The sequence below is a fragment of the Eschrichtius robustus genome, chromosome 20 (assembly GCF_028021215.1).
Source record: "Eschrichtius robustus isolate mEscRob2 chromosome 20, mEscRob2.pri, whole genome shotgun sequence".
In the NCBI taxonomy this organism is placed as follows: domain Eukaryota; kingdom Metazoa; phylum Chordata; class Mammalia; order Artiodactyla; family Eschrichtiidae; genus Eschrichtius; species Eschrichtius robustus.
Genome location: NC_090843.1, coordinates 55283352 through 55298595, shown reverse-complemented (window position 1 = coordinate 55298595; position 15244 = coordinate 55283352). Strand labels below are relative to the sequence as shown.

At 48.2% G+C, this 15244-nt stretch overlaps 1 protein-coding gene across 1 annotated transcript in view; it reads left to right on the top strand.

Moving 5' to 3' along the window:
• The window catches only part of ANKFY1 (ankyrin repeat and FYVE domain containing 1), a 72062-nt gene extending 59419 nt beyond the window's left edge, over positions 1–12643 (top strand). Inside the window, exons 19-25 of the mRNA XM_068531613.1 lie at positions 1255–1431; positions 5879–6026; positions 6492–6582; positions 7183–7307; positions 8795–8941; positions 10859–10949; positions 11622–12643. Coding sequence (XP_068387714.1) covers positions 1255–1431; positions 5879–6026; positions 6492–6582; positions 7183–7307; positions 8795–8941; positions 10859–10949; positions 11622–11754 — 912 coding nt within the window. The 3' untranslated portion in view covers positions 11755–12643. The remainder of the gene's footprint in view (positions 1–1254; positions 1432–5878; positions 6027–6491; positions 6583–7182; positions 7308–8794; positions 8942–10858; positions 10950–11621) is intronic.
• Positions 12644–15244: the final 2601 nt, after the last annotated feature.

The window sequence follows — 15244 nt, the reverse complement described above, 5'->3', positions numbered from 1 at the left end:
TAGTAATGAATGTCTTAAAAGGGTTAAACGGAACTTGAGCGTTTGGTGTCACGTTGGGTCTTGGAGGAGCTGCCAGCGTGCAGCTCAGCGGGCTCAGGTGCCCTTGTTCTGGACAGCGGGCTGCTGACCTGCAGCGTCACACTGGGTGGGATGGGCCAGAGGCAGCTGATGTAAGGCGGGGGCTGGGATGGGCTTGTGAAGTCAGTTCTCAGACCCTTGAATCTCCACCCAGCACTTTATTTGTCTGTTTACGCCAAGATTTATGAGTAGCCATTTATGAAGGTAAATTGGAAACTTGGGACCTGAACAAAAGCACTAACATGGGTGGAGACTTTTGCTTTGTATTTCAGGCTTCCGTACATCCCTTTTCTTCAGCACTTGCCTCAGTGTGACTGATCGAGTAGGTGTTGACCTCACCCTTGCTCACATGGGGTAAAATGGTCATGAATGGAGATAGTCATTTCACATTTCCTCCCACTCTAGCCTGAAACCAGTGCTGTTGATCAAAGTCCTTGGCAGATATGTTGCTCTGTGTGTGTGTGTGTGTGTGTGAGACGGAATGTGGTGTGTGTGTAGCATGTGTGTCTCCCTCACTTCCTCCTGAGTCCTCACACTGATATGGCAGCTCTGGTAGCTGTAGTGTCCTGTGTGGTTTGATGTGAGTGAGCTTCTGTCTTCTTTACATCAGTGGTGCCAAGTCTATGACATACTGTTGGCGGCCTCCCCCAACATGTATTATTATCCTGTAGCTCAGTGAAAGAGGAGACTTTCTGGAAATTTCTGAAGGTTTGTTTGGCTGCTCAAGGGTCAGGCTGGCATTGCAGCTGTGGTTTTTAGAATGCTGGGTGCTTGTTTTAGCCAAAGCAGGAAACCCCCAAAGCCGATGTCCACCATTGCCTTTCCCCATGCATCCCAGTATTCTAGTGCTTTCCTTTCCCTGTCCTTCAGGTTGTCTCTTTCTTGGCCTTCCAAGTCCACTTCTGCTGCAGGAGGATGCTGGGGCAGCTTGGGTTAGCTCCCTTTTTCTGACCACGCACATGTGGTCACACGCATAAATACGCAGTGTGGGTCTATGGTGGGGTGTGGGGCGTGGGTTGTAGGGTGACATTTAGTGTTGGTTCTTGGGAAGGAGCTTCTGGAACTGAGGGGGGACTATACCGTGGCCTCTCCATGGTCAGTGCAGCTTGCAGGTGCTCAGGAGGCCCTCTTGCGGGGGGAGCCCACTAATATTTTGGCTCCCACTCGTTGCCTCAGGTGGATAACAAGGGCCGGAACTTCCTGCACGTGGCGGTCCAGAACTCCGATATCGAAAGTGTGCTGTTCCTGATCAGTGTCCAGGCTCACGTGAATTCCAGAGTCCAGGATGCTTCCAAGTTGACCCCTTTGCACCTTGCTGTCCAAGCGGGCTCAGAGATTATTGTCCGCAATTTGGTAAGTGTCGCTGAGACATTATCGCGTGAAACGTGTGGACAAAGCATGTTGTAGAGTGTGTGCGGACTCTCTCATCACAGGTGTTTTGCCAGGTATTGTGAAAGGCCAGCAGGAATTTGGGGAGGTAGCCGGTACACTAAAGAAAGCAGGTGTGTCCGTGGGTAGCGTGTCCTGACTGCCCAGTGGGCAGGCAGATGCTGGAGTGAGGCTGCGAGGGAAGGTGGCGTGTGGGTGGCGGCGGCAGGGTGGGAGCATCAAGGGAAGGGAGGTCACTTCTGTCGTCTGCCTGCTCTGTGTCAGGTGCTCAGCTGGTGCTTTCCAGCGAGCGCGTGCGCTCTCCCTCCCCCTCTCCCTCCCTCCCCCCCTTCCCCCCCACTCTTTTTTTTTCATGAGTTTTTATATCTTTTTTTGAGGTATAATTGACAAACAACATTAAGTTAGCTTCAGGTATACAACATTGATTCGGTATTTGTATATTTTGCAAAATGATCACCACGAGTCTCGTTAACATCTGTCACCATATGTAGTTACAACAAATTTTTTTCCTGTGATGAGGATTTTTAAATTTACTCTCTTAGCAACTCTCAAATATACACTACAGTTTATTCCCTGTAGTCACCACGCTGTGCATCACACCCCCATGACTTATTTATTTTGTAACTGGAAGTTTGTGCCTTTTGACCACCTTCACCCATTTTGCCCAGACCTCACCCCTGCCTCTGGCAACCACTAGTCTATTCTCTGAATCTGTGAGCTTGGGGGTTTTTTGTTGTCTGTTTTATAAACTCCACATGTGAGGTCATATGGTATTTGTCTTTCTCTTTCTGACTTATTTCACTTAGCATAATGCCCTCAAGGTCCAGCCATGTTGCTGCAAAAGATTCCATTCCTTTTTACGGCTGAATAGTATTTACTGTATATACATAACACAGCTCTTTATCCATCCCTGCGTCACAGATACTTAGGTTGCTTCCATATCTTGGCTGCTGAAAATAATGCTGCAAGTAAACATGGGTGCATATATCTTTTTGAATTAGTGGGGGGTTTTTTGGGAAAAATACCCAGAAGTGGAGTTATTAGATCGTATGATAGATCTATTTTGAATTTTTTGAGGAACCTTCATACTTTTTTCCTTAGTGGCTGCACCAATTTACATTCACACCAACAATGCATGAGGCTTCCCTTTGCTCCACGTCCTTGCCAACACTTGTTACTGATAATAACCATTCTAACAGGTGTGAGGTGATATTTCATGGGCTTTTTAAAAATGTTTATTTATTTATTTATTTGTTTATTTTGGCTGCGTCGGGTCTTAGTTGCGGCATGTGGGATCTTCCTTGTGGCATGTGGGATCTTTTTTTTTTTTTTTTTGGTTGCAGCATGTGTACTTCTTAGTTGCAACATGCATGCGGGATCTAGTTCCCAGACCAGGGATCGAACCGGGCCCCCTGCATTGGGAGCTCGGAGTCTTACCCACTGGACCACCAGGGAAGTATCTCTTATTGTCGTTTTGATTTACATTTCCCTGATGATTAGTAATGTTGAGCATCTTTTCATGTACCTGTTGGCCATCTGTATGTCTTCTGTGGGAAAATATGTATTCAGATCCTTTGCCCATTTTTTTTTTTCCTTTGCCCATTTTTAATTGGATTGTTTTTCCTTTGCTGTGCAGAAGTTTTTTAGTTTGTAGTCCCAGTTTTTTATTTTTGCTTTTGTTGCATTTGCTTTTGGTGTCAGATCTAAAAAACTATCACCAGTACTGATGTCAGGGAGGTTACTGCATCTTAATTCTCAAAACTACTCAGAGGGATGTAGGAAATGTTTTACATTTTACAAAGGAGAAAATTTAATCTCAAAGAATTTTCTTCCCTCAAGAATATCAGTGGACTTCCCCGGTGGCACAATGGTCAAGAATCCGCCTGCCATTGCAGGGGACATGGGTTCGATCCCTGGTCTGGGAAGATCTGACATGCTGCAGAGCAACTAAGCCCGTGTGGCACAACTACTGAGCCTGTGCTCTAGAGCCCGCGAGCCACAACTACTGAAGCCCGCCTGCTACAATTACTGAAGCCTGTGCACCTAGAGCCCGTGCTCCGCAACAAGAGAAGCCACTGCAATGAGAAGCCCCCACTCGCCGCAACTAGAGAAAGCCCACATGCAGCAATGAATGAATGAATGAATAGATAAATAAATCAATAAGAAAGAAAGAAGGGAGGGAGGAAGAAGGGAGGGAGGGAGGAAAGAAAGAAGGAAGGAAGGAGGAAGGGAAGGAGGGAGGGAGGCGGGGAGGAAGGACCAAAGGAAAGAAGGAAGGGAGGGAGGGAGGAAGGAAGGAAGGAAAATCAACTAGTTAGTAGTATAGCTGGGATTTTGGCCATTTCTGTTTGACCCCAAAGCCTGTCTTTTCCAGGACAACTTAATGCCACCCAGGCAGGGGAAGGGTCTGAGCAAAGATGTGGAGACTGGAAAGTGCATGTGGTGTTTCAAGTGGCAAAGTTTGGTTGAAATTTGAGCAGAGAGTAGAAGGAGATGTGGCTGGTGAGGCAGGTAGAAACCAGGTCATGGGGTCTCATATCTCAAACCAGGAACTATGAGCAGCCTTTATCCTTTCAGTAGTAGAGTGTTTGAGCTGAGAGCATGGTCCAGAGCCAAGACCAGGGCTCCACGTCACCTGGCTGGCTTACAACGCCGGCACTTGCTGGTGCCTCCCATCGGAACTGACCACTGGAGCACTTGACCAGCCCTGCCATTTTGGTGCCCTGCCATTTTTGTTTTTGAAGAATTCTTTTTAGGAAAATCCTTATGACTTGACATGTGTTGGAGCTGAGAGAGCATCTGCCTTGGGGGTGGGGTGTGAGGGTGTGGGGGCAGTGTCGGCCGAGAAGAGGCCTAGGGGAGGCAGCCGCAGGGAAGGATGGAGTGGAGAGTGATGAGGAGGTGGGCCTGACGGACGCCAGGCGCAGGCTGGATGTGGGGGGCAGCGAAGGAGGCAGAGGTGTATAGGGAGGTGCGCCCCGTGTGTGTCAGTCTGCCTGCCACCCTGGGAACCTAGGCGTTTTGAGGGTCATGGCCCCTTCCTCAAGGTTGTGCCTCTGTCTCACTAAGGCTTGATCTTGCAGGTGATCGGAGTCCCTAGAAACAGCTGATCTTCCAAACAATGGCCACGTAGTCCTCTGTCTATGAATCGGTATAGCTTAATGTGGGAACCTGTTCACACTGAAACAGTGCCTTTCTCCAAACCTCTCCCCCTGCCCTCAGTGAACCAGCCTTGGGGTTAGCGATGACCCTAGCACAGCACTCAACGGCCACGAATACCCCTCTATGACATGTCCTATTTGGACCTATGAGTGATTTGACCAGGCACCCAGAGGTCTGGGGGGCTGGGACTTGGAAGTCAGGGTCAGAACCAGAGAAGCTGATCACTGCCTAGATTTTCCCAGAGGCCGAGTGCCTGCACACACAGACAAAGGAACCAAGGGTGGCCACAGACCTCAGGAGAGGCAAATTGGGCTTTGACTGCAAAGTAGAGATTCTGTTCTGTTACCAGCAGCTGTCTTTGAAACTTTGTTAGAAAGTGGATGATGAATGAACTTCAGATACTAAATGAATATGTAAGACACTATTTAAAGGACCTTCCTGCCTTTGATTCTGTAATTCTTTGCGTTGCTTTCTTTCTTTTAAAAAAAATAATTTAAAAAAGGACATTTTTATTGTGGATAAACTTGAAGCATGTAAGGATATAAAGCAGTTAGTAACTCCCTTTCACTCCTGACTCTGCCCTGAGTTTGGCGTGTATGCTTTTAAACACCTTCACAGTTTGTGTATGTTTGTGTGCGTGTCTATACATTTCTCTGTCTCTGTCTCACCAAATGGAATCACACTATCTTCCTGTCTTCTAACGTGCCTTTTTCAATTTAAATTTTCTTTTTTCTTTTTTTGATGGGTAAGAAGTGGATTTACTTAGAAACACACTCCCCAGACAGAGTGGGGGCCGTCTCAGAAGGCGGGAGGCCTAACTTGCCTTTTTTTTAAACTTACTATAGCATAGATACCCTTTCATGTTAAACCATACATTTTTAACATCTTAGTGGCTACCAGTTCTATTGTTTGTATATATTATAATTTCTGTAACTAAATCTTTTCTGCAGTCTGGTTTTACTGTTAAACGCAGTGGACATCCTTATGTAGTGCACTGCAGTCCTGTGTAGTTTTATATACTGAAGTCTTAGAATTTCTGTGTCCTAGGGGATGGCTTTTTAAACATTTTGATAACTGCCAGTTTGCCCTTGGGATAGGTTTCACTGGCCTGTGCCTCACCAGGAGTTTGCTCCCAGCTTTGCCGGCAGGGCAGACTCTGTGGATGCCAGAAGATAGGCAGGCTTGGTCCCTTACACAGGACCTTGGTTGGTTGTGGTAGAACGGCTGCTCATGTAGTCAACTTCAACAGCTTCTTGCAGGAGCCAAAGTGAATGAATTAACCAAGCACCGCCAGACCGCGCTCCATCTTGCTGCCCAGCAGGACCTGCCCACCATTTGCTCAGTCCTCTTGGAGAATGGAGTGGACTTTGCTGCTGTGGATGAGAACGGAAATAACGGTAACTTCCAGTCCTTGCCCGTGTGCAGTGCTGAGCGCCTCGAGCAGTCCCTCCCTTCTGGGGTTGGAGGGGCACCGCCCCCCCGGGTCTGCTCCCCATCCTGGAGCTGGCTCTTACAGGGGCAGGGCTGTGCCAGGAAATGCTCTCGGCCGGGCATGCACCCTGCTCCTGACCAGGGCCTGAGCGGCCTCCTGACGTGAGTGGTAACCCTAGAAGCCTAAATGGCTTCTTGTGAAACCACTGAGTCTCATCTCTGGATAACGGCAGAGGCAGAAAGTGAATCTTAGGAGGTTGCGTTTAGGACTCATTCTTGGGGGTGGTGAAGCGTGGAAAGGATGGTTCTGTGAGCAGACGGTGGCTGCTCTGGCCGAGTCCCATTTAGAGGGAGGCTCGTGAGGGTGAGGAAGAGCCGAGATCTTCTCTCCGTGCTTCTGGGCTCGCGCTGTAAGAGGGTCTCCTCCCCAGCTCTTCATCTCGCTGTCATGCATGGCCGGCTCAACAACATCCGGGTCCTCCTGACAGAGTGCACCGTGGACGCCGAAGCCTTTAATCTGCGGTGAGTGTGTGGGGTTCAGAGCAGAGGCCCGAGCTCCGCACGTCCCCTGGCCTGCCCCTCCGAGCTGGTGGTCTCGGGCCCCTTGTATTAGCCCCAGGGGCATGCTGCAGAACTGTCCACTAGGGCACTTGACCAGCCTTTAGTACCCCGGAAGTTTTCTTTCTGAAAATACTTTTTAGGAAAATTTTTTGGTTTTTTTAATAAATTTATTTATTTATTTATTTATTTATTTTGGCTGTGTTGGGTCTTAAGTTTCTGTGCGAGGGCTTTCTCCAGTTGTGGCGAGCGGGGGCCACTCACTGTCGCGGCCTCTCCCGTTGCGGAGCACAGGCTCCAGACGCGCAGGCTCAGTAGTTGTGGCTCACAGGCTTAGTTGCTCCACAGCATGTGGGATCTTCCCGGACCAGGGCTCAAACCCGTGTCCCCTGCATTGGCTGGCGGATTCTTAACCACTGCGCCACCAGGGAAGCCCAGGAAAACTTTTATGATTATTGTGTCCTTTAGATTTATCCAGCATCACAGAGTTCTGAAAATCCCATTTCTCTTGTGCATGATGGCTGTGGCAGATATATCCCTAACTTTTCCAACTTGTTTTATCAGAGGCCAGTCGCCACTGCACATTTTGGGACAATATGGCAAGGAGAACGCGGCAGCCATCTTTGATCTCTTCTTAGAGTGCATGCCTGAGTATCCTCTGGATAAACCAGATGCAGAAGGAAACACAGGTATGTAATAAGGTTTTTGTCTGTCCTGTCTCACTGGTGTTCCTTGCTTCCTAGAAAAACAAGAGCCCATGCCGAAAAACAAGGCACCCATGCCGTTACTTAAGGACATTCAGCCCAGTGGGCTGGGCTCTGTGAGAACCTGTCACAGATTCCTGACTTGGAATTTGGCAGTGTCTGATTTTAGGCACAGGCACATCTGAAGTGGGTCTAGTGCTCCAAAACCATATCCATGTCCAGACAGGCCTGCCCACCTGTTTTTATTGCCCTCATCTACCTCGTATCCAGTCAACTAGATCCCTACCCAAGCTTCCAAATCCCAAGAGAGAGAGGAAATATAGCCACCTCACAGGTGCTTCAGAAGGAGGAAATGTGCTACAGTGCGTATTTATGTGCTTTGAAAAAGTGGCACGTTACATACAGATGAGGGCTGATGTCTAATTGAGGGGTTTAATAAACAGGCCTCTGTCATGGTAGTGCTCTAGCCACCCACAATCACTATGTTAATTTGTGTAGCTTTCATAGTGTTTTTGATGGACTTTTGCATTCGTTTTCTTGTTGAATACTCGCAACAACCTTATAAGGTAAGCAGTACGTATAGTGTGTCCCCATTTTTCAAGTAAGGAAACAAAGATGAAACCCAAATCTCTTTCTTCCCAGCCCAGGGCTCTCTGAGCTCTTTGCTGCTGCTGTGTTCCCATTCATTTGCCATCATGCCAGACAGAACCTCGTGGCCTTTGGCAGCAATGCAGTCACCAAAGGGTGTCCCAAACCTTAGCATGGGACCAAATATTTTGTCATCAGTTCTTGGCCTTGGGAAGAGTTCTTGGCCTTGATTCATGAACATGTTTTTTAAGCCAGCAGTGGTGAGCCTGAGCTTCAGAGGACAGAGGAGTCAGCCCTGGGAGTGAGCTGCTGGACCCAGAGCCTACTCCAGTGAGCACCATTGTCCAGGAGCAGGTGAACAGGCAGGCGGGCAGGTGCTTCATGCCAAGTAGGCGGGGCCAGCAGGATGGCCTGGCCAGAGCCCGGGTGCCCACCAGGCCTGCACCTGCACAGGAGAGAGGCTCCATGGGGTAGAAGAACTTTCTGGAGCAGGTCTACTGCACTAATGTATTGTTTTCTCCATGTGTACACACCTCACGAGTCTTTAGAATTAGTTACATTGTGTGAAAAGAGCTTTGTCCCCCACCCCCCAGTGTTTTATGCCAGAGGAAGGCAGCTGAAACAATGGTATATTTTCCCTTCAGTGTGTGATCCCTCCTCAGTTCTCTTGTGGCCAAAACTCTGAATGGGCAGGTGTGTCTCTGGAGCTGGAGCTGCTCTGGACCCCCTGGCTCGTGGCCGGGTCCTTGGCTGCAAGATGCTACAGATCCGCTGCGGAGCTGCCACGAGAGCCCCGGGGCCCTTGTGTGTCAGTGGGGACTTTGCCATCACATGTCCTGCCCTCGGCTGTGGGAAGTAGCCCTGCCCGTGGTTTTGTTTCCCAGTGCTGCTCCTGGCGTACATGAAAGGGAATGCCAACTTGTGCCGTGCCATCGTCCGCTCGGGTGCTCGCCTGGGGGTGAACAACAACCAAGGGGTCAACATCTTCAACTACCAGGTTGCCACCAAGCAGCTGCTGTTTAGACTCTTAGGTGAGTGGCCCACTTTCTGCTCTTTCAGTGCAAGCGCAGTGACAGCATTGATTATCTGGACGTACTGGTGACCTTGAAATCTCATAATGATTTGCTTCACGATCTGAACCAGCAGTTTTCCAGGCACCGTATGGTTTAGGACTTTGTGAATGCCATGAGGGGCCTTTGAGCAGGGGTGGGAGGGTCACTTTTGGCAGTTTGTTTACCGGGTGTCCCGCTTTGGGGCTCCCGTCAGTTTCCCACCTCCCTGGATCCTACCAGCAATCTATCAGCTCCAGGCATTCCCCCTTCCCACAGCTCCTGACTGCGTGTGTGCACACCCTTTGTCCTTCAGCCGATGCCGGTTCTCTGCATCCTTCAGAATTGCCTTCTGGTTCAGCCCCACTGACTCTTCCTCCTCTGTGTTCCTTTTGTGGCGAGGAGAGCGTCACGCTTGATGATGTCATATTGCAAGTCTTTACTTGTCCCCATTGAGGTGGCGGAAAGACTCAGAATGCCTCAAGTGCCACTGTGCTGTCATCACCCACAGTGCAGATGGAACGGGGTTCTTAGCCCCATGGTATGTGCAGAGAAACGAGCTCGGACATACTTAGTAGCTGTGCGATCTTGACGTAGGTGACTTGCCCAAGGTCACAAAGCTGGTTTGTAGCAGAGCAGCGCCGAAGCACGGTGTTTCTGTATCTAGTCTACTATCTGCCGTGCTCTTGGTCGACCTTTTAGGAGCTCAGATCAGGAGCCCACACCATCTGCAGTGCTGGCATGTGGAAGGTGCTTGGTGACGATTGATTCCTCCCCGTGAGCTCAGTCTCCTTCTGTGCAAGGAGCACTCAAAGCGGTGCCGGTGTGCGGTTAGAGAAATACTAGCGGCTGCTGCTGTCACCTACACTGGTAACTTGCAAGCTAAATGCCCCACAGCTTCCACGGACGCGAAACTGAGCTCCTCTGCTGCTCTGCTTCTCTCTGATGTCTCTTCCCTGCCAGTGGTCCCACCTCAGACTCAGTCACTCTGTCCAGAAACCTGGGAATCACCTTCGTCTCCTTCCTGCTCCCTGCCTCCCTCTCACCCCCGACTTCTGTTTAGTCACCAGACCTGACGGATTCTGCCCCCTTCATTTCTCCTGTCTGGTCCCTCCATCCCTGTTCCCCTTCCCATTGGGCCCCTGCCAGTCTTTCCAGCTGTTGGTCTGCCCTCTCCCTGCCATACCATCCCTGACTGCATGTGTTTCCCCCACAGACACTGTGCTGTTTCACTGCCTTAAGACCGTTTCCTTCTACCCCAGTCTGCCTGGCAAACGCTGGTTCTCCATATTTTCCTGTGTGACATTTTCCCTGACCCAATTAGAATATAGACAGCCCTCGGTCAGTTCCCGACCACCACAATAAAGTGAATATTGCAATAAACTAAGTCACACAAATTTTTTTGGTTTCCCAATGCATATAAAAGTTCTGTTTACATTGTACTGTAGTCTATTGCATATGCAATAGCACTGTCTAAAAAACAATGTATATACCTCAATTGAAAAATACTTTATTGTTAAAAAATGCCAAAACAATTAAAATAGTAACATCAAAGGTCACTGATCACAGATCATCATAACAAATATAATAATAACGAAAAAGTTTGACATTTTTGAGAATTACCAAAGTGTGACAGAGGCATGAAGAAAATGCTGTTGGAAAAATGGCACCGCTAGACTTGCTCAATGCAGGGTTGCCACAAACCTTCAATTTGTAAAAAGCACGATATCTACGAAGCGCAATAAAAGGAAGCGTGCCTATATGTTGCTTTCTTATCCTTCATGTCCCTCTGCGACGTGTTGCTTTATTTACTGGGCCATTTCCCTGCTACTTCTGAGCCCCGGGTCTGACTGGGCACAGTCGGTATCTGACAGGAACTAGTCTTGTGCTGTGTTGCAGATATGCTGTCCAAGGAGCCTCCGTGGTGTGACGGCTCCAACTGCTATGAGTGCACTGCCAAGTTTGGAGTCACAACTCGCAAACATCACTGGTAAGACCGTCCCCGCCCACCCCCCACCAATCACTTGCCAGAGGAATAAGGGGATTTCTGCTATACCATTGCTGCTGCCTTGTCCCGTGATAAACCATGAACTTGCCAGGGCCCTGTACTCTCCTGGGAAAAACTTGACCACATGGAGCAATGAGGTGACGGGACCCTGCACACTTCTAGTGATATACGGAGGCCAGCGGGCACTCAGACTGGTGGCTTTCCTGCTGAATGCTGGGGTTCACAGTGCTAGGTGGCCTGTCAGGCCTCCTGTCATGTTAGCCAGGCTTCCTGCTTGCAGTGAAGCTGAGTTGATCGCTGCGCTCCCAGGACGTGTGCTTCCCAGCCTGAGCGCAGGCCACTCTCCTGAGAACTGTGGAGCTGTTCCCATTACAGTGAGACTCTCCTTTGGCTCTTGCTGAGCCTTTCTTGAGCTTTAAAGAAAGAGGCTTCTCCAGGATCACTTTAACTTAATTATTGGCTAGAATTTTGTTTTCATGGACTATAAATTATACATGCGTTGGTATGATTTGGCTGGCGAGGGGCAGAGCTGACCTCAGAGTGCCAGGTGTGGGCTTGCTCGTCCGATGGGGCACTGCCGTGCTGTGCTCGCGTGCCGGGCGGCAGTCTGCTCTCGAGAACCCCTCTCACACTTCCTTTCTTTGCTTCCCACAGTCGTCACTGCGGACGTCTTCTTTGCCATAAATGCTCGACCAAGGAGATTCCTATTATAAAGTTTGATCTGAACAAGCCTGTGCGAGTTTGCAACATTTGCTTTGATGTACTGACTTTGGGTGGGGTCTCGTAGTGAGCCCCCGGGAAGGTCCAGGCCACATCTTCGGTTGCCTCCCCAGCAGCTGCTGTGCTCACCAGCCTGACCCCCACCCCACCCCCCCCACCCCCCAGAGCAGGAGCTGGCAGTCGTCTTCTTGCGGCAATAGACTGGAACAATTAAGGACCATGGTGTGATAGATCCCATCTCAAATGATTCTGTATGATTGTCAGTTTATCAGACTATGATCAAGGTCACTAGATGTCTCACTAATTGGACCAGGCCTTTTAGCCTAAGTGGTAAATGTGATAGGAATTAGACCCCATTCTGCTAGCGATGTACAAGGATGCTTCAAAAACCATTTTCCCTTCCAGTAGCTTAGTGTCCATCTCAGAGCATTCATGAAGTCTTCCTGACTGGGCGGACTTCCTAGGCAGAGCCTAACCGTAGGAAGCTGGCATCTGGCTGCACAACAAGAGCTGGCTTTACTCTAGGGTAAGTGGCTGTGGACTTTTCTGCACAGTGTTTTCATAAAGGTAATAGGATCCTCTTGCCCTGACATCTCGCTCTCTCTTTCTCTCTCTTTTTTTTTTTGGGAAAAGCTAAGCTGTATTTTTAGTGAACTACCCCTTTAAAAAAGGTGAAATCTTTCTAAGCAGGGTTCAAAGGTGAGAGCTGAAAAATTGTGGCCTTAACAACTGAAAGCTTTACCAGTATTCATGCTACTCGGGTGTCAGGATTGCGGTGTGGCAGCTTGACACCTCCTAGCAGCCGTCTTGTTCTCTCATCTTGCTGTGTCCTGTCTGTGGAGTCCTCAGTCACCTGCCACTAGGCAGTGGTGGAGAAAATGCACTTTTATTGTGCTGCACTTTTTATATAGCTGCATTATTGGTGATTCCAATTTAAAAATCCATATTCAAAAATACCCTCACACGTCCGTGCATCAGTGATTCTAATGATCGGCTTTGACCGGACCTCAGCTCACACTAAGTCTTAAAGGGAAGACTCCTGCGGAGTGTCATTTGGAGCAGGAGAGTGACACGGGCCAAGTGAGGGGAAGGGGAATCTCCAGCCTCAGGCTGGCAGGTCCCATCTCCTTGACATGAGTGCTTCTTGCTGAAACTTTTCCAGTTATGTTGTGAGTGCTGTCCGTCCCAGGTCCCAGGTCCCAGATCCCTGCCCCATAAGAGCCAACAGCCAAAGGCCCTGGCCAAGCGTGTGTGACCGCATCTTGGAAGGCTCGCTCGAGTGCTGAATGAGGCCCCCAGAGCCTACCAGGCCTTAGTCGCTGCTAGTACATGCATTAATCCTGAAGTGTTAAACTTCTTTTCTTTTGAAGGTTTGGCCAGTTTTTTAAAAAATGCACATTTGAAGAGAAACTTCTACCACTGCTTAAAAAAAAAAAAAACAAAACTCTGAGATGAACAATATGTGTTGTACAGCTATACTCAGAGATTAACAATCTCAATCATACATACTGTTTTTTCAGACATTTAACCACTACATTTTTTTGTATTAATGAAATATGGATATATGTGTAAAAGGGACTAAATATTTTTTTGCAGCAGCCTGTTGTTTTGTTTGGATAGTGGTATGTCCTCCATGTTGCTGTAGATTTATACATCCTACTGCCTAAATATGTGTGTAAAATGAGCTGATAAACCAGAGTGCTACTTTTTTTTTTTTTTAACATTTCTGTGGATTTATAAGATATATATGCTTTCTATGTTAATATGAGCTTGTGCACAATGTTTCAAAGAAAAAATTAATTAGAAGAGTTCCCCTGTCCCCTAAAGTCTGTGACATATTTCATATAGAATTTTTATAGGAAAACAGCTAGTCTTGGCAAACACCTGACCACGTGAAGCATGTGGTCAGTTTCCATTTTCTGTTGCCTGAACAGGGCCTGAGGAAGTAGGCCTTAGTTAGGTGGCTTGATTCTTTAATTGGAAAGTAAGATAATTATGCTTCAGATGTGAATTGAGGTGGTCGGTACTTTTATACCTGTTCTTTTAACGTTCATGGTAGAGAGAGGAGGATGGGAATTCAATCAGGGATGAGGTTGATTGTCCTGCCCCTGCCCTACTATACCAATTTCAATAACACTCTAATTTCACTTAAAAATCTTCAAATCATGTTTGAAATTGTTGAGTCAAGCTTCTTTTTCTTCACAGAGTCCAGGGATAGCAATGGTACCTAGCTGCCACAAGTTGGGGGAACATTTTGTGAGTTCTGCATTGGCTTCAGGGTGCATTCTTGTAGATCTAGAAAAAGCACCTTTCCACAGTCTTAGGCTCTCCCTGCCGTGCCGATGCGTACGGGGCTGTGTCTCAGGTCCCTTGAGCGGTGGCTGACCTGGGGGGACTTGACATGCTCTCAGTCCCCTTTGCGCTCTCCAAGCCGTCAGACTTGGCTCTAGAACTGCCTGACTGTTCTTGTTGCATTTCAATCCACAGCTTACAGACTAATAGAAAAAACTCAATTTTATTCATTCAGAGAGTTGCCAACTGTGAATGAGTAGAGCAGGAAGAATAAACTTTACTGAAATATAATTTGCTGAATCAGTCAACGTTGTTACGCTAAATTAGCTTTTTAACTGCCTCATGCTCATCACCAGATTTATGATACAGTGTGTTCTTAACAGTCCTTTCTCTTTTTTTTTTAAAAGATGAAGGTACAAACCATGTGCTATATATATAAATGGAATGGCTAAAACTAACTTGCTATGATCCTCGAACACAGGAATTTCCCACAAACTTAAGTGCCTACACTTAGGACTTGTTAATTTTCAGTTATCTTTTTAGTGGCGTCTCACTGAATGATGTATTAGAATATGTGTTCCGTCTGGAGTTTGTTGCCTGTGCATTGTCAACCCCAGTTACCAACTTAGTCGAGGCTGGATTAGATTGTTCAGTTCACCTGCCATATTCTCTCCAGGAGTGGGGTCCACGTGACCACTAGTCCTCTACCTCAGAGCCCTGAGTTATTTGTGACCGCCCTGTTCAGCTTTCCTCTCTCCTCTCCCTGAATGGGGTCCCTGCATGGAACTCAGCGTGCTTGTGGGTTCACCACCACTCCCGGTTCATGTCTCCCACTTGTATCGAACGGTATTGTGCTAATCTTATCTGTAGGCATGAAGTGGAGGAAATGCCTTGGGACAGGGGAAAACCTTGATCTCCATCTAGGTTTGTTTTTAATCTGGAGAAAAAACCCTATTGAACTATGTAATGCTTAGATCTGAAAGGCAGACTAACTCCCCAGGTGACAGTAGCATGAGCAAGTAAATGTAATGCTTCCATGACAGCCCCGCGTGGAGCTTGCAGGTTGAGACTGAGAGAGAGCTCCAGAAACAAGCTTTCTTCCAGGACCTGGGACTGCTTCTCTCAGGACCAGGCCCAGGAGAGCTGGGCACCGGGCTGGCAAGACCAGCCCCTCCTAATCTGAAGCACCAAAGCTCCCCAGCCCTGCCGGGGAGAGGAGGAAGCCGAGGACAAATAACTTTCTAAAGGGTTTGGAAGCCACATTC